At 39.0% G+C, this 23,256-nt stretch overlaps 1 protein-coding gene across 5 annotated transcripts; it reads right to left on the bottom strand.

Moving 5' to 3' along the window:
• Positions 1 to 2,907: 2,907 nt before the first annotated feature.
• LOC105258542 (proton channel OtopLc) lies at positions 2,908 to 22,915 on the bottom strand. Of its 5 annotated transcripts, XM_011269845.3 has the most exons (10): positions 22,233 to 22,915; positions 20,474 to 20,705; positions 18,484 to 18,793; positions 17,350 to 17,603; positions 11,446 to 11,673; positions 9,962 to 10,164; positions 9,285 to 9,601; positions 8,394 to 8,559; positions 8,040 to 8,325; positions 6,515 to 7,220 (listed from the first exon to the last, which is right to left on the bottom strand). In XM_011269845.3, the coding sequence occupies exons 3-10, from the start codon at positions 18,568 to 18,570 to the stop codon at positions 6,515 to 6,517; spliced, it is 2,247 nt and encodes a 748-aa protein (XP_011268147.1). In that variant the 5' UTR covers positions 18,571 to 18,793; positions 20,474 to 20,705; positions 22,233 to 22,915. The 5 variants fall into 5 exon arrangements, with proteins under 5 accessions (XP_025269321.1, XP_011268147.1, XP_011268146.1 ...); XM_011269844.3 differs by lacking the exon at positions 20,474 to 20,705; XM_011269846.3 differs by lacking the exon at positions 20,474 to 20,705 and having other exon boundaries at positions 9,285 to 9,598.
• Between the last annotated feature and the right edge of the window lie 341 nt (positions 22,916 to 23,256).

Raw genomic sequence — 23,256 nt, 5'->3', positions numbered from 1 at the left:
GTAATGGCGACGCTCAGTTGGTTATGGGGGTCGCCGCGCGCGCGAAGCCACCCCCATGCAACGTGGAAAGGCGATCAATATCCACAGCTCCCGCGATTCCCGCTTTTCCACCCCCGTGGACGGTTTCTCTGTCCCCTTCGTAGGTACTGGCCGCTGTGTCTACGTCGGCGATAACACTGACGCCTCTGACGTTGATGGTAGTGGTGATGATGGTCGTTGTTGCCTCGAAACTGCCTCGTTCCGCGTACGATGGACGGAGGTATCAGGGTTGTATACAGGTGAAATGGTAGGGTTAATTCACGCGCGGTCTTTGTCCTCTCTCGCGATCTAGAAGGCTTTAAGCGCTTTTGGAAAGTGCGAAATGATTTAGGTAAAAATAATGCGACGGAAATTTATTTTCTGATGTTCATTATTGTAACAATTATATAACAATTATATAATAATTATATAATAAATATATAACGATAAAATATGTATTCAAATATATAATACCTTACGCAAATAGCATGAAACGATAATATAGCTATCGAGTATATCATATTAATTAAATATTAATTAAATATTAATGTATATATTAATTTTTTAAATATTAACCAATTAATTGGATGACGTTTATTTGAATTGCTCGATATCTTTCTTGATTACACTAGAGAAACCTAAGCCGATTGAGAAGCCAGTCTGCCGGGTATATTGATTTTATATATTACGACTTAAACTGCTCTGTACAACGATGACTGCGGGGGTTTGGCGACTAAAATGCACCCTCTTCCGAATGCTTGGAACCTGGCAACGCCGACGAGGGGTAGATTTAGCCGGTAATTACAAATATTCTCCCCACAAGCGATTCGTCGGACTGCCTGGTCTAAACGAGAGATCACAACGCATATAATAGGGAATATTGTTATTTCTTTGTTCTTGCGGATCGATCTTTACGAAACATGAATATTCGCGCGCCCCTTATTCTCTTTTGTTTTGCGACGGAGTCCCATCGAGAGGATCGCGATAATGTTATAACGAGGTTAATTTGCAAGCGAAAGTAGGGTAAACTTTTTACACAATATCTACCTCCTGGAATCTACTGACAGGCTATTTTTATTGTTATGAGACAGTATAATCGAAGTGAGCTAAAGCGATCAGAATTTCCGTTCTATTAGTTCCGTTATTTTCTATCGATGAAGAAATGTAGATATATTAATCACTTATACTTGTGCGAAGAACACTTTAACCTACTACGTTCTCAATAATCAACGCAAAATAATAACGTCGTCAATTTAGCAGCTTTAATCGCTTATTTATATAACTGTTATTTCTCTACTTTCAAAAATTAATTATACATGCAACGAGTAAATATCAATGCTATTTTTGACCGGATGCCCTTATAAACATCGACGTATTTTTCATGTAGGAGGCGAATTGATCGCATAGTGTATCGTAGGATGCCCGCGGAAATCGAGAACGAGTAAACCAACCCACGCAACGGCAAACATGTGAGCAAACATTGAGCATTGCATCGGACGCAAAAGGGTCGTCCTGTTCGCACGCTCTCTTATGCAACGATCCTCTCACGTGGCGCGATAAAAACGGTTTCCATGCACGCATCCAGCTCTCGCAGACTCCCATTCACGCTGACTTTTTGCAGCTCTCGTGGATTCACTCGGGATCTCCATTGCCACTGGCAATTCAACACATCTTGAAGTTAAGGCAACAATCGAGAATTTAGGTACTGTCGCAAAGTGTTCTTTAATCGAGCCAATAAGGCGCCCCGTTATATTTGAAAGCAGTTTCAACAATGTCGATTTTAATTCGAAAATTAACGAGACGATAATTGACACTAGGCAATATTTATATTTTTGCGAATTAAATAGAGTAGTTTTAATCGATCGAGTTTACTCGACGATGGAATAATTAAGAGCGTGTACTCCATTTGACAATTTAATTAATTATGTCTCAAGAGCACTCAGGGGAGCAACTCCTATTACATCAGCAGCATATTCAATATGAAATACTCGCAATTATCTTCTCCACGTGTCTCTATTTTCGCAAGTGTAACAGCATTGAATTAATTTTGTTAATTTTCATTACGCTGGCAATCATTACGATAGATTATATTAACAAGCACGCAATATGCTACTCAAACTACGCTTTGTTATTAATTATGTAATTATCACTAAAATGTCCATTATTATTAATGTCGTCAAAGCGCCATTTGTCAAATGATTTTAGAAATTATTTAAAAAAAGCAAATGTATGCAAATGTTAATGTAAAGTGTTTTTAATGTATTTTTAATATTTATCATATATGATTATGGGTTGTAAAATCAAGTGTTAAATAGCAAAATTATAAAAGTAAATGCTGTGGAATTGTTTGAGAATGTAATAGAATTACTACATAATTACAATTTATTCGTCGGGCCTCCGTAAATAAATCGATAATGCTTGTTCAATTAGAGTGAAAGGGATTGATTCGACGAAGTGAAAGTCGCGATACGAATCTCGTTTTCCATTAGATTCAATTTGAGGGTCGGTCACCGGATGACCTTGGACCCGAGGAAGGCCTCGACGTCAAGAAATCACGAATATACAGTCGCGGAATCGACTTTGGAATCGCAAGTATTTAGGTCGACACGATTGCTCGGCCACGATTCGCCGTTATTTGATTTATTCGCCGTCGTTGCATCGACTGCTCATCGTAGCACGAAGCAAACTTTGCATTATGTAGAAAGTGTGACTTTAGATGTCTATGATTGATGTTTCATCTCGGCGCTACTTTCGTCCATTATTCAGCGAGCATGGCGAGAAAAAAATGCGGTTTATTAATTTGACATTGTTCGTACTTTCTAACAGCGAAGATTAATATTACGATGGCGGAAATGTGATCGTGCGCAGCAATAAAAAGGAAGCATTTCGTTTATTGCGGACGAGTGTATTGCAATTCGTAAGGTACAAATAGTACAAAGGGTATAAGAGTACAAACATTGCGTAGGAACTAGATTATGCGGACATAGAAAAAGTACAGTTTAGAAGTGTGATATAATAAAGAGAGAGAACCCATTTCCTCTACTCGTTTCCCTCTTATATCACTCGCGAGTGCGAATTGCGTTCTTTCGTAATTTCGCCCTGGTTTTCATCTTTTTACGGAAAAGACTTATGCCGAGATCCGTAAATGCGTCAACGATGTGCAGAAAAATCTATCCGGCAAGGATAGGACGAGTGTCCAGCAAGAGATTTATTCTTGCAACATTGGAAGTGAAAATGTGGATTATTTAAATAATTACAACAATTAAATTTATATCATCGTTTAATATTTTTCTTTAGAGTTTTGTCTTGTCATTGAAATATTCGTCTTGTGTTCTAATTGCTCTATTTAGGAGTAGTAGAAGTAAAAGAGAGGAGAAACATGTGAGATCTCGGCATGAGTCCTTGGGACTTTCAATAAACGTAACATGTCGCGCGTAAATTCTATATGTCAGATATTACAATAAATATTATAATAGAACAACGTAATAATAAATATATTTATATCTTGTATATATAAATATGTGTATATATATATTATATATATATATATATATGCTATAGGAAGAAACATGTCGACACAACTAGCGCTAAACACCGAGAGAATTTCGCTCTTTTATTGTATATCTCCTTCGTTTATTTACAACCGTCTTAGAGAAACTATATTTTACAAAAAAATCGACTGCGCACCGATCGGATAACTATAATTCGCAACGGCGATAATCGATATATCAAAGCTTCTAGCACGAAACACGTATTACCTATAAACGCTTATACATATTTCCGTTAGATCTCGACTTTCCCTCCTTTCTCTGTATCTTTTTTTTTTCTTTCGTTTCATGTACAAGGCCACACACACACACATACACACACACACACACATATCTTTGCATACACGCACACACGCGTACCCGTACGTGATCACGTCTCAGTTTGTTCATTCGCATCTGTGATCCTCTCACCATCACATCTGTGAGTTAAGCATTAAAAGAAATTCGAGTAGGTCGCTTCTAGTTTCGAGATCGCGCTTTTGATCGCAATCGATCTTGATCCCTCTTAATCTCTCTTATTAGAGCTCGGACAGCACTCTTCTCGACGGATTTAAGGCTTAATGATATGATCAGCCGTTGTACTGTTATTATATTTTCTACTTCGAACGCGTCTTCAGTTTTTTTCGTCTCTGTAATCTAGCTCTGAAAATCACACGAGTGTCCGACAGACGTTCGTGCATCGATTTGAATCCTGATCACCTTTCTGAGCCCGACGTAAAATTAGTTTCTCTCGATAATACAAATCCAACGCCGAGAATAAAATATCCATGTACTATATAATCGCAACAGTAGCACTAATTATTTTCGTTTCTACGAATTCATTTCTACGATAGTGATAATGTGTAAAATTATATTTGCCTTGTGCGTACATCCTTTTAGGTATAAAATGGCTAAAGCTCTCAAATTTCTGTGCGCATTATTCCTTTAGAATATTTATTATCTCTATCTTTTTGTCTCGAATTATACATGGACAGTGTGTGTGAGGCTCTAAAATATCAAGTTCACGGGGCGAGTATCAATTTCGAGTCGGGTAAATAAAAAAGCGAAAGGTAAATAGAAACGTTACATCGTTATTACTACTAATTAATTACGGTATTTGTTTATCAATTAGAAAGATAAAATTTCGTTAGTTAGGAAAATATTTGCGAATAATATCAGTGTACTACGATATCATCTCTTATACTATTGTACTCGTAATTTTTGTTTAATCTCCTATCGCCATTTTAATTCCCGAATCATCTGCATGGACGATTGTTGTTTAAACTGCAGTTTGTACTACGTGGAAGACGGATATCCGTGAGAGTATTCGAATGCCATGAATTACGTCGAACGAACGAGTTATAGCCAGACGAAGTGGATCAGGATTTATACTCGGTCCATCTCGACCGCTCCCCTAACGTTCGTTTCAGTCTTATGAGAGAGAGCGAGAGAGGAGACTCTTTGCATCCCTCTTCTCACTCGTCGCTCGGAATAGATAGAAAAATTTATCGAACGAAGATTTATTGTTCCCTTAAAGGCCGAAGAAAGGCCTACGCCAGCCGCTTCGATCAGATTGTTTCTAAGAAAAATCTAGTCCTTTCTATTTCTAACGCGTGTACACTTTGTCATCTAAAAAATGTGCGTTTTAGACATCTGAGAGAGCGCTAATTCACGTACGATTAACAAAAATCATGGTCAATTATGTTTCTTCGAACTTTCTACGTCCTATCTGTCAATCGATTGAATTGAGGAAACATATTTGATTATTATCTTTAAACGAGAAAAAAATTTAGAAAATTATTACGTGTCATTTTAACGTTTACCCATGAATTTTATTCCGGGAGATTTGTTTAAGCAGTTAGATCGATTTCAGAAGTACAATTGATTGAGATAATTTCTTATATGATATAGGTAAACGATCTTTTTCTCATCTCCTTATTCGCTCAATACCAGATCAGCGAGATCGTTCGTCTGCTATCGCGATAAAAATTGCGTTCATCGAATGATTCTTATGTACGGTGAGCTCGTGCTGTCATTTTTAGGATCATTCGCGTGGGACGAAAGCTGTGAGAAAGCGAAATATCAATGCACGCGTCATATCCTTTTATCGCAGCAAAATCTGCGATTCTGTTAAGTGCGCGTTATGTTTGTGCGGTTTCATAAATCTCCCCTACTTTGCATAGGTTTTGCTGCTTGGTAAAGAAGCTATTTACAGATATCAATGGCGAGTAAGAGGATTAATATTGAACCTCTAAAAAGTAGTTAAGGAGACCGTATATAATATTGTATCTCGATAAATCGCTTATATCGACGAAGGGATCTCAACACACGCATCTCCAGAGATAGTTCGTTTCTACAGGTTGCTAAAATTCATGTCATGATTATTCTAGCGAGAGTGAACTCGACGAACAGGTGATTCTTGTTAGAAATTGATGATGGTTTGAAACAGTGACAGTTATATCAATTTTATAGCCTCGTCCATATTTATATATACGAAATATATTTGTACAATGCTAGCTAGGGACATCGACTTTCAATAAATGAGTTTACGTGACGGTTTTTCTTTATCAATATTTTCCTGCATTCTTCTCGAAACAGTCAATTTACGCATGTAATATTCAAATGTCATCAGAAATCTCCGAATCTATCCAGTAAAAACTTTTCTGAGATATCCTGGAGTGAATACCTATCTCGCGCCTATGAATTGTGTGCGTATGTCATCGCTTTAATCGTGTTTGAACGTCCAGAAAAGTTCTGTTCATCTAAAAAAAAAAACTCGATGTTGACTACTCTTCCTCTTCGAGACGGATTTCGCGCCAGCTTCAACGGTCGCAGCGATTCGATATTTCTCTCGATCATATGAAATATGCCGGATCGTTCTCCGCGATGGCGTGAAGCCTCGACTGTTGGCTCTTGGGCCGTTGCGGCGCACCCCCGGTCTTCCATATGATCTCGCGGGATCTCTTGCGTCACATGTAGGTCGGTTTGACCTTGTAGGCCCGCTTCCATATCTCGCACAGACACACGGTGCTGTGGAATCTGTAAAAAATAGCCAGCGGCATCGAGACGTGGGTAATGATCGTCCACGCCCACAGGCCGTAGAAGTGCAACTGTACCGGATGCGATTCCGCTCGGGACTTCTCCAGAGTGTTGATCGCCCACATGGCTAGATTCGTCACCAGCAGAAACGTCACGATCTCCCTGCCCGGCTTTCGCCGTATCTGCTCGGCGGTGGCGACCGAACGTCTGGACGCGTCCAGGATGAAGATGGTTTGGCAGGTAGTCTGGACGACGCTGGCCAGAGCGGTGACCAGCACGAGGACGGTGTGCTTCTGCAGGGTGAAGTGTCCGCCGATGATGGTAAACGTGGAATAGATAAACATGCCGGTCTGCGCGGCCACCAGGAGGATGTTGTCGAGCTCGAGATTTCTGCCGCCGTCGTAGCGCAGTTTGCGCATCTGGAACATGCCGATCAGCGTCGCCAGGGTGGACATCCCGTACAGCGTCAGCTCGCAGACGTTCACCTCGGTCACGGCGAGGCTGACCAGCTCGGGTCGCGAAATGAGGACGAAGAAGAGGATCAAGGAGATTATGGTCAGCACCAGAATCAATATGCCTACGAACAGGCCCTTGTGCGCGCGGGCGCAGTCTACGCTGTAATGATGAGGCGACTTCCTGCGAACAATCGAATTATTCGTTAAATATATTTAAGGATGTTTTGTACAATCCCAGCAAAAAATAGCTGAAAATCAATATTGACGAATATCCACTTTCGGTGTATTTTGAGTATGAGAAATTGTGTCGGATATTACAATTTGATCTTAGCTACATTGCAGAGATGTATTTTTTAATATTTATTGGCTTTTTATTGAAATATTCTGAATTTTGTTAATCGAAATGATTAACTTTTGGCAGAGAATTTCGCCTTGTGACAGATACATGGCTAACTTTATTAAATTATATTTAATATCTTTTTAACCAGTTAATACTTGTATAATATTATTTGACGAAATATTTCCTCTGTATCTAAACTTTTGCAAATTTTAAATAAATTCTGAATATTATTTCCATGTGTTTTTGTCATTTGACTCGACGTGATTATATGTTTCCCATAAGAACATATATTAATTCGGTGTAAATTAAAATCCTTATAACTTGTGAACGTTTTAGTGAATCGATTTAAAAATTGTACTGAAGATTCTAAACATATGTAAGGACATTCTGTACAATTTTCATTAAATTCTTAATATTTTAAAAATAAGTACAAAAGATCCTTAATTCGTGAATTTTTCTGTAATAAAATACACAATGTATATTCTAGTGATTTTATATTACGCGTTGCTTTAAATATCATTCACATTTGACTTTCCGGTAAGCGTTAATGGAATTAGTTCGTAAACTGGGTTGTCATCTGCTCCTGTGCAGACGAGTATTGTTATTACAAATGTGTAGGCGCGTACTGTCGCTCTTTAAACGTGTCTATTGTCACTGTACCTGTAGGCATGTGCGTGATGACGCGAGCCAGGCGGTGTCGTAGGCTGCGTGAATCCGATTTTCGATATGTTTTTCCACATAACGTATAAAATGGCCGCACAAATCAAGCTATATTCTATCGTACACGGAAAGAGGAAGGGGCTGGCATCTTGCACCAACGATCCCATTATATTCGTTCTTCTGCATTCGAACATGTGATGGGGTCCTTTGAGACCGCGTGGGAGTCGCACGTGTTCTCCGTGATGAGAGTGAGTGTGACCGCCGAGATGAAGTCCACCCTTTGAGCCTAAAAGTTCGAGAGTCATATGATAGAATCGAATCGTGCAATTCTAGAAAATCCATAAATGCGTTTACCAAGTCTATGAGAGATTCTGAGAGAGTTGTTCTCCGGATTGTAAAAGGTGAGGATCTCGTGTTTCGTTTCCTGCACGAGAACGTTCAGCCAGACTGACAGATTCGTGCCAATCATGTGCATTAGTCCGAAACGTGCTACAACGCGATGGCGATGAACCTTCATTTGCTACAACACATAATTATATTATTTTATTATTAATCACATTTTATTATTAAAATCAAACATATATTGTATATATTTATTCTAACATATTTTTTTGGTGATAAATTGTACAATTTTTTTCTTTCAAATAAAAATTTGTTTATTCATAATTTGTAGATTTAATTAGATAACAATTTGATGAACATTTTATTAATAATGATAACATGTAATTTTTTACATGTTAATGAAGCACTAGAGTGTGCAGATAATCATTCCGCTATTGTTTTCAGGGTTGTTCACCCTTCTATTTCATTAACCGCGTAAGCTGACGAGCCCGTGTTAACTCGATATTTCCATCAGTGTATTTTCCATCATGTTACAACATCAAAGTTTTCCGATACATGTAGCGATTCTCAAGGAATCGATACAAAGATCTTCTATGTGAATGACATGTGTATACAGATTTTTTTTTCACTAAAAACAACAATTTTTTTTATATTAACAATCATAATTTCTATTTAATTTTAAATTTGTTTTTGTTTTTAAATTTATTTTAATATAATATTACTTTAAAATTTCAAAAATTCAATTTTCACAAAAATATATGATTAAAAATTGTACACCATAATTATTAGTCATCGGTATTTCGAGAAAAATTCAATTTTAAATTGATCGGGAAGCCCGTCATTAAAATTGAAACCGCGATTTGCGAGAGATATACGTGCCAATCACACTCGGCGTCCGCTCACCTCATTATTTAGGAATATGAAGTACATCTGAATGAAGATGAAGGCCATCCTCGTGGCCGGCGTGAGAGCCAGCATGATGTTGTGACACTTGGTGTTCTGTTCCAGCTCGAAATATTGACCGAATTCTAATCCGGAATAGATCATCGAGCCGATGCCGAATGCGACAGCGCCCATTCGCAGATAGAAGCTGCCGTAATGCTGGACCGGATATCCCGGATGCATGTGCGGATATCCGTTCTCAGGCGTGTCGCTGTCACCGCCGGCGCCACTTGACGATCTCGACGAGTCCAGATCGCACACCTCCTTCTGCTTCTCTGCTTCGCAGATTTGCAATTTATAACCGATTAATCCCGATCGATTAAGTTGCAATCGTCGCCGTTTCCTTCAAAATTGCCGCCTCCAGTGATCACTCCTTTTTTGGCGATCGCGAGAGGAATTTAGACAAGGAACGGGACGAGGTCATCGATATATTTATAATCTATCGCGTGATTGCGTGGATATAAATTGATTAAAATGTAGAATATCAAAGCGTCATCTGATCTCGAGCGGCTTTATCTACTTTTGTGCGTCTTTATTTTTCATTATTCGCTTGCAAAAGTTTTTTCATTATTTTTTCCGAAAATCTTTTTCAGAGACGGAAACGAGGATCGCAAACAAAATAAGCTTTCGGAACTTACTCGGCTTTGTCTTGTTGTCTCTGAACAACATAATGTACATGTAGACCAGGAAAATCATGCTGCCAAAGTAGAGATAAAGGTAGAAAGCCTCATAGAACGACGGCGGTATGTACGTGGATATTACTTCCGCCATGGGAAAGGCGATCCCCATCACAACCAGAAGTTTCCCGTACAATGCGCTCAAAGTGGTCGCCAGGGCGTCGCTGCAGCAGAAACGGAAATTGAAGCTGAATGAATCGCGGATTCGCGTCGCGCGCGGATTAAATCCTCGCTCGAGGAAATAGATCCATCTCCGGTCGTGCTTTGAGGAATCACATTCCTCTTCAGTTACTTAAATACTTGCCGTTAATTCAACTCCAGCTCAATTTGAAATGTGCCCGTGAGAAATTTTATTAATTCGTTCGCGGTGTGTTATAAATTTTTATAATCGTTTATAAAGCGTTGTCTTTATCGGTGAATTTGAATTCACGAATTTCGCATCTCGAATAAATCGACATAATCACATGACATTTCCTTTATAATCCAGGCAGTTTTATCACTATAATAATTAGTTGTATTAATTCTCAATTGAGAAGATTGGAAAATTTGCGGTGATTTTTTTCCGACTAGAATTCCGCGGACACAATTCTTTTTTGGCCCTGACCTAAATAAAAATATTTTATTGAAGAAATTATCGAAAATGAGAGATTGAGGACAGCCGCGCGCGCGAATGATGGATCGTTAGCTCGATGTCCATCATCGTGTAACATTACAGCGGAGGTACCATTGGCCGCAAATACAGCCACCCCCGTAAGAATTGGCTCAATTACGAGTAATCGCGTGGTCTCCTGTACGCGTGTGTGTTTGATTCATAAAGTACCGGTAATTGCAGTGCAGACATCGGTCAGAATAACCTGGAAGATCACGTGAAATTTCCGTGACGACCGCGGCATTCCCCCTTCATATATATATCTATATATATCTGTCAAAAACGAATTGAAATTGCAAGTCTTCGCGAAACGTTTGACGTAAAATAAAACCGATAATAAGATGAAAATGTTCATTTTAATTTCAGCACATTTCTTCAAAGAATCTTTTTATGCAACAATCATTGATCATAATTTTTTCGAGAAATTTAAACAATTCTATAAACAAACAACGCAATTGCAATTTAAAAATTGCCCTTGCTTCGTAAAATTATATGAATAATATTATAAATGTTATTAACTGCAAATCGCGAATGAAACCGCGTTCGAATTGAATAATTTAATTAACATTGATACCAATTAATTGCGTCATTATATATAAAGTAGTTTTTAAAGATCATAGTTCTCCTAATATAATGAAAAAAGCAATTAATAATTATACGTAATTATACGTAATATCTAATTGCTGGGGAAATTAATCGCAATCGCGAGGCAAAATGCTAGGAAAATACCCGTACCGATCGGGAGAGAGTACATCGACCTGGATGCGATGGCGAAACGCATTGATCCACTACTCACCATCCAAGGTTCTTCCACTTCCGCTCGTCGGTGACCTCGAGGAAGGTCGGCGCCGGATAGCAGACCGCCGGAATCGGTTGCGAGGAACATGGCAGGGCCAACGCAAACTGGGGTGGTCGGTGAACGCGAGAAGGTGAGCTGCTGCTGTGTCTAGACAGCGTTTCCGGCGAGACGATTACCGCGGATGGCGATGCTGGTGATGGTAGAGCGACTGGCAATCCTGGCCAGCTGTGTAAAATATATCAGTTTCACATCATCTTCTTCATCTAGCTTCCTTTAAAATTACAGTAATATATCGCGTTTTATATTCCATATATTTTTTCGTTGACATGGAAATATTTTATTTTACTATGCTTGTCTATGATTACGCGAAAAAAGTACAAGAATCTGCCTGAAAAAAAGAAGGAATCTCGCTTACTAATTAACAAACATAAGTATCAGTCCTCTCCTAAAATTATGTTGTCAGAAATAAGTTTAAGGATATTTTAAAAACAGGCATACTTTAACATTTAAATAAAGATCAATTTGAAGTGTGACATGCTATTGACATATATTCCTTTTCACCTTTAGTATTTTACATGTCGCCACGTGGGAATTGCGAGCAACTATACTCTTCTATTAACTGTCACTAACCGTTTTAATTAAGTCCGATAAGTTCTATAAATTGCTTCATTTTTTCATTATTTTTTAACAGTAATCTTTTCCATGTGGATTATCAGGACAGGTAATTCATTTATTATGAACTTCATACATTTGTTAAACCACACATACACATTTTATGCTCTTCTAATCAGTCGCGTTGGCAGCCAGTTAATTAATTTATTGCTATTAAATTATTATATCGAATTTATTAAAAATGTAGACGTATAAAAAGAGAAAATAATTTATATGATTAACCACGTACATGAATTTTGATGAACATAATTTTTATATGAACCCACACGATTGCCTGATTTAAGGTCAACGTAGTGCCATAATGTTTGACACATTACATTGACACTGGCTGCAGGAAGAGACCGACTAGTGCTGATGGCTTTGTGAGTATCATTAGATGACGTAGCGTTGACTTTCTAACACGGGTCATTTATTTAATAATAGCTATAACCGATCTATTTAACTTGACACGCGATAAAACTTCTTCGCACACACATAGGTTTTTCACTTTATAACTTCATAATTTGTCTAAATATTTAAGAATTTGTCCAAAATTCAAAGTCAATGTTAATGTATCGATCTGATGAAAGATTTATAATATTCAATAATATATATTTTATATATTTTAGAAAATTTAACTTTATAAACTTATTAAAATAGAGACATATTATCACAATTGCTGGAGTCGATAACACATTGTTAATGTAAAATCTTATTACATATTTTTACATCTTATTATATTGCATTCCTTATTTCAAGAATTCTTGACAGTGCTATTCAAACACAATCTTAAATTTAGATAAATTTTAATCAAGACATTTTTAGAAGAAGTTTGTCACAATTATCATTCTGGAAATTACACATCTCATTTGATATTAGGCGTTTGATATTAATTCAAGGTTGTTCCGCATATTTAAGGAGATAAACGATCCGGCGTACGACGACCTACCCCTACGATATTAATACTCGAAAAGGGTGAAGAAAGCGAACCCCTTTTCACGAAGCGCACGCAGGCGATGTAAAAATATTTTACAGGAACATCGGCGCGATATACGAAGACCGCGATGGAAGGGTGGAAGCTCATCTTGTGCCTTCGAGCTTTTTGAAATAATCACGTAGCGTTCTGAAGCGTTGGAGCGAGAGAGGGTGTCGTTGGCCGAGGGAAGGACGGACGGGAAGGACGAGAGAGGGTACTGAGAGGTTGATTCAGTGGTCGAGTGCCATCCCTCGTTGCGAAGGGCGATGGTATACGTGGCTTGAGGATCCGGCGCATTGCCCACCCTTTGAGATACCGTAGAGACCTTCTGCTCTTCCATCCATCGACGTCCCTCACAATCCTTAGCGCGCCTCTTCGTACCTTCTCTTTTTTTCGTAACTCTACTTTCTCGACCGGACCTTTTATATTATTAAAATTCTTCTCAGCAAACTTTGGCACGATGCTGACCTGGTTTCTTTGTTCTTTTAATTTGCTTAAAAACACCGATAAAGTTTGTAAACTGATCGACGTCTTGTTGTATCAACGTTGTCAATTATATTCTTAATTCACAATTGTAGAATCTCAAACATAACATATTCGTTATTTTCATGAAAATTTTCTTTTAAAATCCTCTCTGTTATTTGTAAATTTTCTCATCTTTATGTTTGCAGATTTACCGAATAGATGCATATTTTGTGAATATGTCAAAAGCGACTTTTCGCAATTTCTTTAATAATTTTTCGCACGTTGTCGTTCATGTAATTTGTCGCTTCTCGACGCGATTTTCCAAGAAATCTTCTCGTGCTCTGCAAAGGCGTCGGCGGCATTTCATTTGAATTCAATTGCCACGCAACCATTGTCAAAGTACATCTCTTATTCAGAAACTTGGAGATCCCAACGCGCAGTCCCTTTGAACTTTGTACTTCAGAAATTCCAGCTCGCTGGCCTTTCTCTTTTCCATCACTTTCTGCATATTATGACGCGAATTACGCTTCCGAGATGTCTGTCAGTGAAGAATATTGCATTTCCTTGTCCGTCATCTCCTATCACTTGTACATTTTTCAACACATCACTTCTCTTTCTTTATTTTGATCTATTCTACTCACACGCGCCAGTAAATTTTTGACACTCGTTCTCCGTGTCTCTTTCGACATAAAATAAACATATGATTGACAGTTGTAATCTCTACTTCGAAAGTATATCAATTGCAATTAAATCGTAGGGATGAAAGCTCGGAGAAACTCCTCGATATGTTGAAATGCAACCGAGATTAAGTGCAGCGAAAAAAAACGATACCTGAGGGACGTTTCCTTGATGAGCATACCCGTGACCTTGACTCGCGCTTTCCTTGATCGTCTTGATGGAACGTTGGCCCTCATGAACGGCCCTCACCAACGGATGACACAATCACGGCCCTCCGGCTCGTGATACGACACTCACGGACCCCGCATCACAAACTGAGGCCCTAACCGGGGCAGACCCGGCTCCCTGACATACCGTCATCTCTATATCGATCCTTCTCTTCGCGTATCGTTCTCCCTCTTTATCCCTTCCTGGATATGCGAGCGTTTGATAGCGAGGCTCGTTAGCGGTATATCAAATTTGCAGCAACGTAACACGCCTTTACATCGCCAGCGCTTCAGCTGATCGCTCGGTTACGTGCCGTGAATTCGGAAAATAATCGAAAGGGAAAGCGTTTACCATGGGAAAACAAAGATCAACAGGAGAATTCCGAGAGGAAACACGAAGGTTCGAACTATATTTACGAACCTATCAGAGACTTTATATATTTTATATTAAATGGATAAAGCATAGTGAAAGCGATAATTTTATGAAAAAAGAAACAAATAAAAATTGCTTAATTGCAATTTTATTTTGGGAACTTCATCAAGTTAAAAGTTAGACAATTTTTAAAACAATGAGCAATATCCTTCTTATATTTTAAGATGATATTTTGGGGAAAAAAGCGCATAGTTGTATCGAAGATCCAAGTACAAGTATTCCAATATTCACACGCTTCGACTCTTATTCCGTCTGCCTCCCGAGATCAGCGCGGCCCTCGTACATTTACTGGAAAATATCTGACGGCATTTCCCCGAGCCATCCCATGTCTACCACTTTTCCATCAAGACGACAAATTCGATGAGATAGAAAAGGAGAGGAAGAGAGAGAGAGACAGAGAAAAAGGTTTCTTCGCCGAAGGAGTGTAAGATATAAATTTTTCCTGACAAGCTATGTTTCTTCCGATACCGGAGATATTTACTTCCGGAATAAAACATGTTACATACGTATGAAATATTTTGCAGATGTATCTCGCCCCAAAAATGAACAATTTAACAACCTATGCAACATATCTTTGCAATTAATAGAACGAGAAAAAACTTTTTTTTAATTTATTTTGTTTTCTTGTTTTTTAATTAATTTATCTGATTAAAATATATATAAAGTATATACATAAAATATTATAGTATTATTATATCCTTGAAAAAACTTGTTTTGGATAAAACATCTTGTTATAAGTTTTCTCGTATCAAAATACGACACGTCGAGTATGTGTCTAGGTTGATCGAATCTGCATGTAAATCGACAGAGTAAGCTGCTTTCCTGATAGATTGGAGAGGAGGATTCGGAGGGTGGTGGCGCGGAGGAGACTTAGAGGGAGAGGGTTAGGAAGCTTGCGAAAGGTCGAACCGGAAGCGAGAGGGAAGACATGGACGGAGACCGAGCGTAAGCCATAACCGAGTGACAGGTCAATATTAACTCTGACGCCGATGGCCTTCGCGATGGACGTGAATTCACGTTCGATATCCGGCGGAAGTAATCGAGTTCCGCGAATGGACCGGATTCGCTCGCAAACCAGACGCACTCTGGAATTCGAGAGAGACGCGGTATTTGGCCCGGCAAATCGTTCCGTTTGAGACATTGCGATATGAATAATGACAACAGACGTGCGAACAAAGCCGCATTATTGCATGAAATATGGAGGAAACCGCGTGTTTCCTTCCATTTACAACAATAACAAGATTGCACATGTACAAGATGCGTGATACGTCATTTCAACGTCTATACGTTTTCTCTTTGTGTTTTATATGAAAAGTATGGATAAGCGTGTCGGATCTGTTGCCCAATATTTTTCCAACTCAAAATTGGATTATTTTTCAAATAAAGTTTATGATAGAGATACTTACATTACAAATAAATAAATTACTTAAATTCCATTTATGGATTAATTTTATTTATGGATATTTTAAATTCCATTTATGGATTAATTTTAATCAGTTTATGGATTAAATTATCATTTAATTTTCACTCTTATAAAAATTTTAATTTTAATTTTAATTTTTATGAAAAATATTTATTTTAGGGACCATTTTCTCTAACATGGTCCGTCTGGAAACTTGCACATTCGTAATTTACACATAAATTTTATTTTAAGTCCAAAGTAAAATCCAATCTTGAATTTTAATAAAAAATTTTGAATAACAGTTGTCCACACTTTTTTATATATATGTAGAAAAATGAATAACTGTTGCCTAAAATTTATATACATCTCGGTAATCACATTATATTATTAACAATCATTGCAAAACGGTCTTTACGTTCGTATGGAAAGTTTCCGCCGAAAACGGATGTGAAATTGATGGCGCGGAGAAATCGGCATGTCGCTGCGAAATCGCTGAGGCATTTTTCACGATCAGGTTTAATTGCTGGTGGTGTACAAAGTGCAGGGTCGTATGCTGGGAACCGAGGGAAATGCGCGTTAATCGCAGACGGTGATTAATGTCGCTCGCCGGGAGCGCTGGCGTTGGTCACTCCAATGAAGAGACGTGGAGAAACGCGAGCTCTTTAGGGGAGGCTGTAATTTATGTTGCGGTGGCGCATACAAAGCGGCGTACAATCGATACAAAACGGTCGAATCGACGACTGCTCTTTTCTTCGTAGTTTCTGTACGCGTCTCAAGAGAGGGAATATTTTAATCCCTTTTCTCTTTATCAACCATTTAAATCAAACAATTACGTGAAACATCGAGATTAAAATCGCGCTTCAAAAAATGAAACGAAATTATTCCTCCATCAAGCTTATTTTCTGTTCATTCATTTCTGCCTATTCCAGCTTTCCGGCCTCTTCTAATTCCCTCAAATGGCCCGCGAGGGTGTCGCACGCAGATCTTTAACGATCGCGAAAATTAATAACGAGGAGAACTGTACGAGATGTATCTCGAGTGGAAGGGTTGGAAATTATGGGTTTATACGAAAGGCAATTTCTGTACTCACTCCTGCGTGAGCGTCGCAGCCGACGGTTTCCTGATTTCCGTGCTAATCGCGCCGCCGTCTGGCGTTCGAAGCGCAGCCTCCAACGCGGCTGCCTCTTCCTCCTCCCTCAACTCTTCGGAGGCTTCTTCGGGGATCGTTGTGATGTCCTCAATCGGCGGCAGGTCGTTTCCGTTCTCCTCCAGATGATTTTCTAGCATGGGATCGGAATTATTGTCGCCTGGTCGCGTCACTTCCTCGATATCGGAATCGATACCCTGCGAAATGTAGTTACTAAGCTGATTCAAGTTATAATTTTAAAGCATCAGAATCTCTGCTTCAACGAGAGATAATTTTTAATATTTTTCATGTAAGAAATTTTGTGTAGTCAATATCTTTATACTATATTTATAGCAATAACATGTGGGAAAAAGAAGGAAAAGATTTAAATGCAACATTTTTATGATCGTTTTGCGTCTAAATTGAAGTTATTAAATTTGTCTTCCTTCTGACATATAATTTTATTGGCAAACCGATGGCAATAAAAATGCATTACATTGATTGACACCGCATATATGATAGGATTATACTTTAAATACTTAACAAGTTCATATCTCTGGAATTGGACAGGATAAATGATTTAATCGTTCTTACTGAACAATTAATTTTGCAGCCGTCCTACTTTCGAGGATATTAAATTTGTGATTCGGGGCATGTGACATTATTGGTGTGGTATTTCAGTTATTGACACATCGCTGCGCTTTAATCCGATTTTAGAAGGGGTCAAATGTATACTGAGAATATCCCCCGAGAGTAATTTAATAGAAATTTATCGAACTTTGACACTCGTGTCCCAGAAATTATCTCCCATCCCTTCTGTCATTGATTGTCAAAAATTTTAAAAATTTTAGTTGTAAACGGTTCTCGTGTGGTTTTAAAAAATATATTAAAACGAAACAATTCATGCAAATATATGCTCGAAATTATGCTCTTTTCATAATGATTTGTCGTAGATAGAGACGCGATTCCGAGTCACGGAATCTTTTAGGCTCTTCTAATTCTCCTCGCGTTCTCGTCCGAAATCTTTCCGAGTAATTACCTTCGGTTACTCAAGACAGATGATTTTTAATCTACAAGCGCCTCGTTTCATCCGCATACCTGAGCAAAGTCCATGTAGAAGGAGTCTCTGGAATCGGAGCTGCCTTGGCGTAGCCGGAGGCTGAGATCCGGCGAGCTCTCTCCCATCTTCCTTATCTCCTTATCTCCCTCTCGCTTTTCCACCCCCAGGCTCAACCGCACCTCCTTCCCGGAGAGTCCCCGACTCTCCCTCGCGATTCTCCTCGTCCCCTTCACTCTTCTCGTGCGCCGACCCCCTCGTCTTTGTCTTCAACGAACTCCTCGCTCCTCTACGGACGGGGAATTCTAAAGAGGGTGGGCCCTTGCGCACACAATCCACGGGGTTTGCAGCCTGAAAGAATCGGTCCTTGAAAGACAGATCGCCTCAGCGCCACCTCCTCTACCTGTCTTTCGCGCGAGAAGAAGAGAGGATTGCTCTCGACCGCGCGACGCGAAAATATTCCGCTGAAAAGAGCCGAGACGCGAGCGTGATCCTCAACGACACAACTCTCAGATCTTGAATATAAAAGGCTCTCTCTTCCTTCGCGAAAGACGATCGCGCGAGCACGCATTGCAACATTTTTTCTTTCTTTTTTATTTCGACGCTTAGCTCGGTTATTTGACGAATGTAATCTTAATAATAAGAATAATGGGGGATATAATCGCTGAGAATTGTTTCTTAAAATTACTTGCCCCAATATGTTAATATTAAAATTATTTCACATAAAGCTAACATTAAGATTGTCTGGAAGATTTTCATGTGACATGTAAAAATATAAGATATAGATTTAAGGAGATGATAAGAAACTTGCATGAGCGACTCTAAAATTAATTTAATCTAAAAAATGTAACACGAGATTATTATATATTATACATTTCACAATTTTCAACGATATTCATTACATATTCTGCGCGAGAAACTTTGTCCGGTTACTGTCGGACAAGCCCGGAAGCGGACTTCGAGGCGCTTAATTACGTAAGGTAACGAGACTGCGCGCAGGAGTATACTTTATAAGATCGAAACTAATTACGCCAAGTAGAAAATTAAATCTGGCTCTCTTCGTGTTAATTAATATCGTGTTCACAACGAGATGATAATTTCAATTGAAACTGAAGAAATATAAATTATCATTTATAATGATTGTTTGTTCATTCTAGAGTCAGCAACTCTTCTCGAAACATTCTATCTAAAATATTTTATTAATATACAAATCTATAAACAAGAGAGAAAGAGCGAAATCTTGTAGAACGATTTTATTTATTATTATCAAGTTAATCAAAATGTGCGCTGACGCGAAAGCATGTGAAACACAGTACGAAGTTACAGTTTGTCTTATGAGAAGCAGACTTATGTACCTAACCGCTTAGTCATGTTGTTTCTCTAAGATTTATAGGCAAGCTCGCTGCGCAGGGTATTGTTAGCGGAGTAACAAGATACTCTATTAAGGCGCTGTTTTATGCCCGCGGAATACATAATTATCCTCAAAAGTAACTATCAGGTCTGCATGATTGCGATGCACGAAATTTCAACAACTTTGCATAATATATATAGCATAACATCACATGCCAACTTAAATTAAATGTCACGACAGCCAGGAAATTGAAGAGGGCAACGAGTTTACACACGAGTTTATCACGTTATAAATTTATTTATAAATTTAATCATATAAATTTATTTATAAATTAAGTTATATAAATTTATTTATAAATTAAATTCTATAAATTTATTTGTAAATTAAATTGTATAAATTTATTTATAAATTTAATCATATAAATTTATTTATAAATTAAGTTATTGTATATAAATTTATTTATAAATTAAATTCCATAAATTTATTTATAAATTAAATCATATAAATTTATTTATAAATTAAATTATATAAATTATTTATAAATTAAAAATATTGACAGAGAAGCGATCGCGCGTAAAATACATAAATAAAATATATAAGAAACAAATTAATTTAAATCATTGGTCGAAACTATATTAAGCAATTCGCGAATTGCAGTGAAAAAGGGCAATGTCTCATACCTTCGGGAAGCATTCGTCGTCCTACGGGTGATCCCAGTGCGGAGCCAGTAAAACGCTTCCTTGCCAGGACCCGGGAGCTCTAACGTCAATGAACATTCTTCCCGTTCAGCCTCGTCCCTAACGCCATTCCACGAACGGACCCTCCCGTTCCCCGAACGTTTTATGGCTCGTATACGTGGCATCGAATATTTCTCTCCATCAAAATGACCCCCCCGCGCGCATTAGGGAAACACTGGGCACAGCGGAAATAACGCGGGGTCAGAGACGATACGTTCTCTGGATCGGTCGCAGTAACGCAAATAATTTTGCAACATGCAGAATATAATCGCGCGTTATCCACAGGGATTACGCAAAAGTTGAATTTTTGAGCAATACGTAAGATGAATTTTAAGTATTATAATATTTAAAAGCATAGTTACGCGAAAGATTACATACTTATCAGTTATAATTTATATGAATATTGTAACAATTATAAAATCATTGACCTCATCTTAATAAGTAAAATTTAGCTTTAATTTCACATCAATTATTACGCTTCAACATAACTCTTTATAAAATAAAAACCCTGATGTAATTCGTAAAAATGTTAATAAACATAGTTTCAGGAAACGTTACTTCAGTTTCCGGACAGGATGAATAACTGAATGAATTGAACGAGAAATTATGATAACTTTAATGCAGGATGGAATGATGTGGATGTGGACATTGTAATATATACGAGTAGAAGGCGGAAGTGAATTACATTTATGCGAATCGATACGAAGATTCTATATCCAACAGAGTGTCAATAGTACCGTTTCTCTGGTACAGTAATGCAATTGTTGTTTTCCCAGAATTCCACAGCAACGATTTTCCATCGCGTGTGGGAAAAAGGCAGAGTATTTTTACTTCAGGTTCATGCTCGAAAACAGTTCATTGCCTTTTTACGCTGACGATGTCGCGTTCCGACATTTTATCTAAACTATACGTCTCGTTGCTAGATGCACGCAATAAAGCACGCAACAGAATGAAAAATAAACATCGGCAAATGATAAGAGAGAGAGAAAGAGAGAGAGAGCGATCGAGCTATATCAAAACGTTGCGACTTGCTTGTTAAAGAACCGGGAAAATTGCATATTCTGAGACTTATATAAAGTATCTCAAATTAAAATCCTCTCAGAGAGAATAAAGTTAATTCGAGAGAATTTAATTAAACGATAAGGAATTTTTTACATCATCGACTATAATCTGACGATTAATTTAAGCGCCAAAGGCTTACCACTATCGATTATTTGAAGCGTCGAAATTATTAATATCGACAGTTTCTCTAGAAGCGACAGTTAATTTCCTAAAATACAAGATTGACCTAAAATACAAAAATACCTTTCCGCAAATTTCATCCTTCTATTTCAAAAATAAGCAAGTCCGATCGATTTTACATTGTCGTCTTACGATTTCGCGTGCAAAATGTATAATAAATAATCCCTCTCGCGATATAATTATCATAAAAATTTCTCGAGGTGCACAGCAATTGAACAACAAGCTGGCGACTTATTTAGCGGAAGTCTGCGTGCGTCGTAGAGTTTATTAGATTTTTCCCTCCAACGCAAATATCGGTCCCATACAGTACAGAATATCGCAGCAATATTGTCATTAATATTGTTGCAACATTGCAATATTGCCGCAATATTACTACAATGCTATATGGGGGTGGACTTCCGGGATTCCGGTGCGTTGAGTATAAAATTAAGGAAGAGAAAAAAGGAAGAGACGCACTTACAGGGAGAGCTTCAAGGCATTCGTCGTCGCCTTCCGGCGTTCGTCTTCCCGCACCCTTGGCCGTTCTCCCGAGGGCGACGCATCCTCCCACTCACATCGTAGTACGCACCCCGTGCAGTCTCCCCCGTTTTCACTTTCATTCGGCGCCTCCTCTCGCCGGGCTCGACCGCGGACCCGTCATCTGCCGCCTTCCGCCTCCACCCGGGTCCACTGTGAATCCATATCCCGTAATCGGTGCCTAACGCCGCCGCTGCCGCCACCACCTCCCACAGGTTGTAAACACACGCACCTCACGCACACGCGTACATCCGAGAGCGGCTCGTCGCTCGGGGTTCGAGGGTACGAGTCGCGCCAACTTTTTATTCTTTTTTCTTCATCCGAAAAAGAAACGCGCGTTTCAACTTTTCATTCTCCCCTTTTCTCCCCCTTTTTTTCTCTTTTTCTTTCTTTTACAAAAGTCCGGGAAAGAGCCTGTGAAACTTGTTGAACCGATCGAGCGGGAAGCGAGAGAGCGCCGGATGCGGTACAAGGGAGGTATCAAGGCGACAGGGAGAGGAGGATCTTGGAAAATCGAGCTCGGGGATGGAGCGCGATCAATCGTGGCGCGCGTGTACGAGGCACGGAGACACTTCGGCACCTCCCGAAGGGCGCGCCACGCGGGACATCGACATCCTGCGAGGGTCGCTGCCGGGCTGCTGCCGATGGCCCGGGCGTCGCGACGGGAGCGCCCGCGCTCCCGCTACGCGGCGCCGCGACGCCGCCACCCGTCGCGCGCCGCTGCGTCGCGCGTCGCGGCGCACGACGCCGTCCGTCCGAGGGGACGGACCCGCACTCGGGGAACGACACCACGTCGATACCTCGTCGATTCTCGTGTACGGGAAATTGAATTTTCAGGTATCAATATTAATTATTGCGCGGAAGATCTCGAGATAATCCCTGAAAATTATTAAATATTCCTACAATCATGATAAATCTTTGTTTCGTAATCTGATCCCTTCTCTTTTTTATTATAAATTCGTGACGAA

Source organism: Camponotus floridanus, unplaced genomic scaffold, assembly GCF_003227725.1.
Source record: "Camponotus floridanus strain SB8 unplaced genomic scaffold, Cflo_v7.5 scaffold68, whole genome shotgun sequence".
Taxonomy (NCBI): domain Eukaryota; kingdom Metazoa; phylum Arthropoda; class Insecta; order Hymenoptera; family Formicidae; genus Camponotus; species Camponotus floridanus.
Note: the sequence above shows the minus strand (reverse complement) of the source record. Positions and strands in the feature narration are given on the sequence as shown.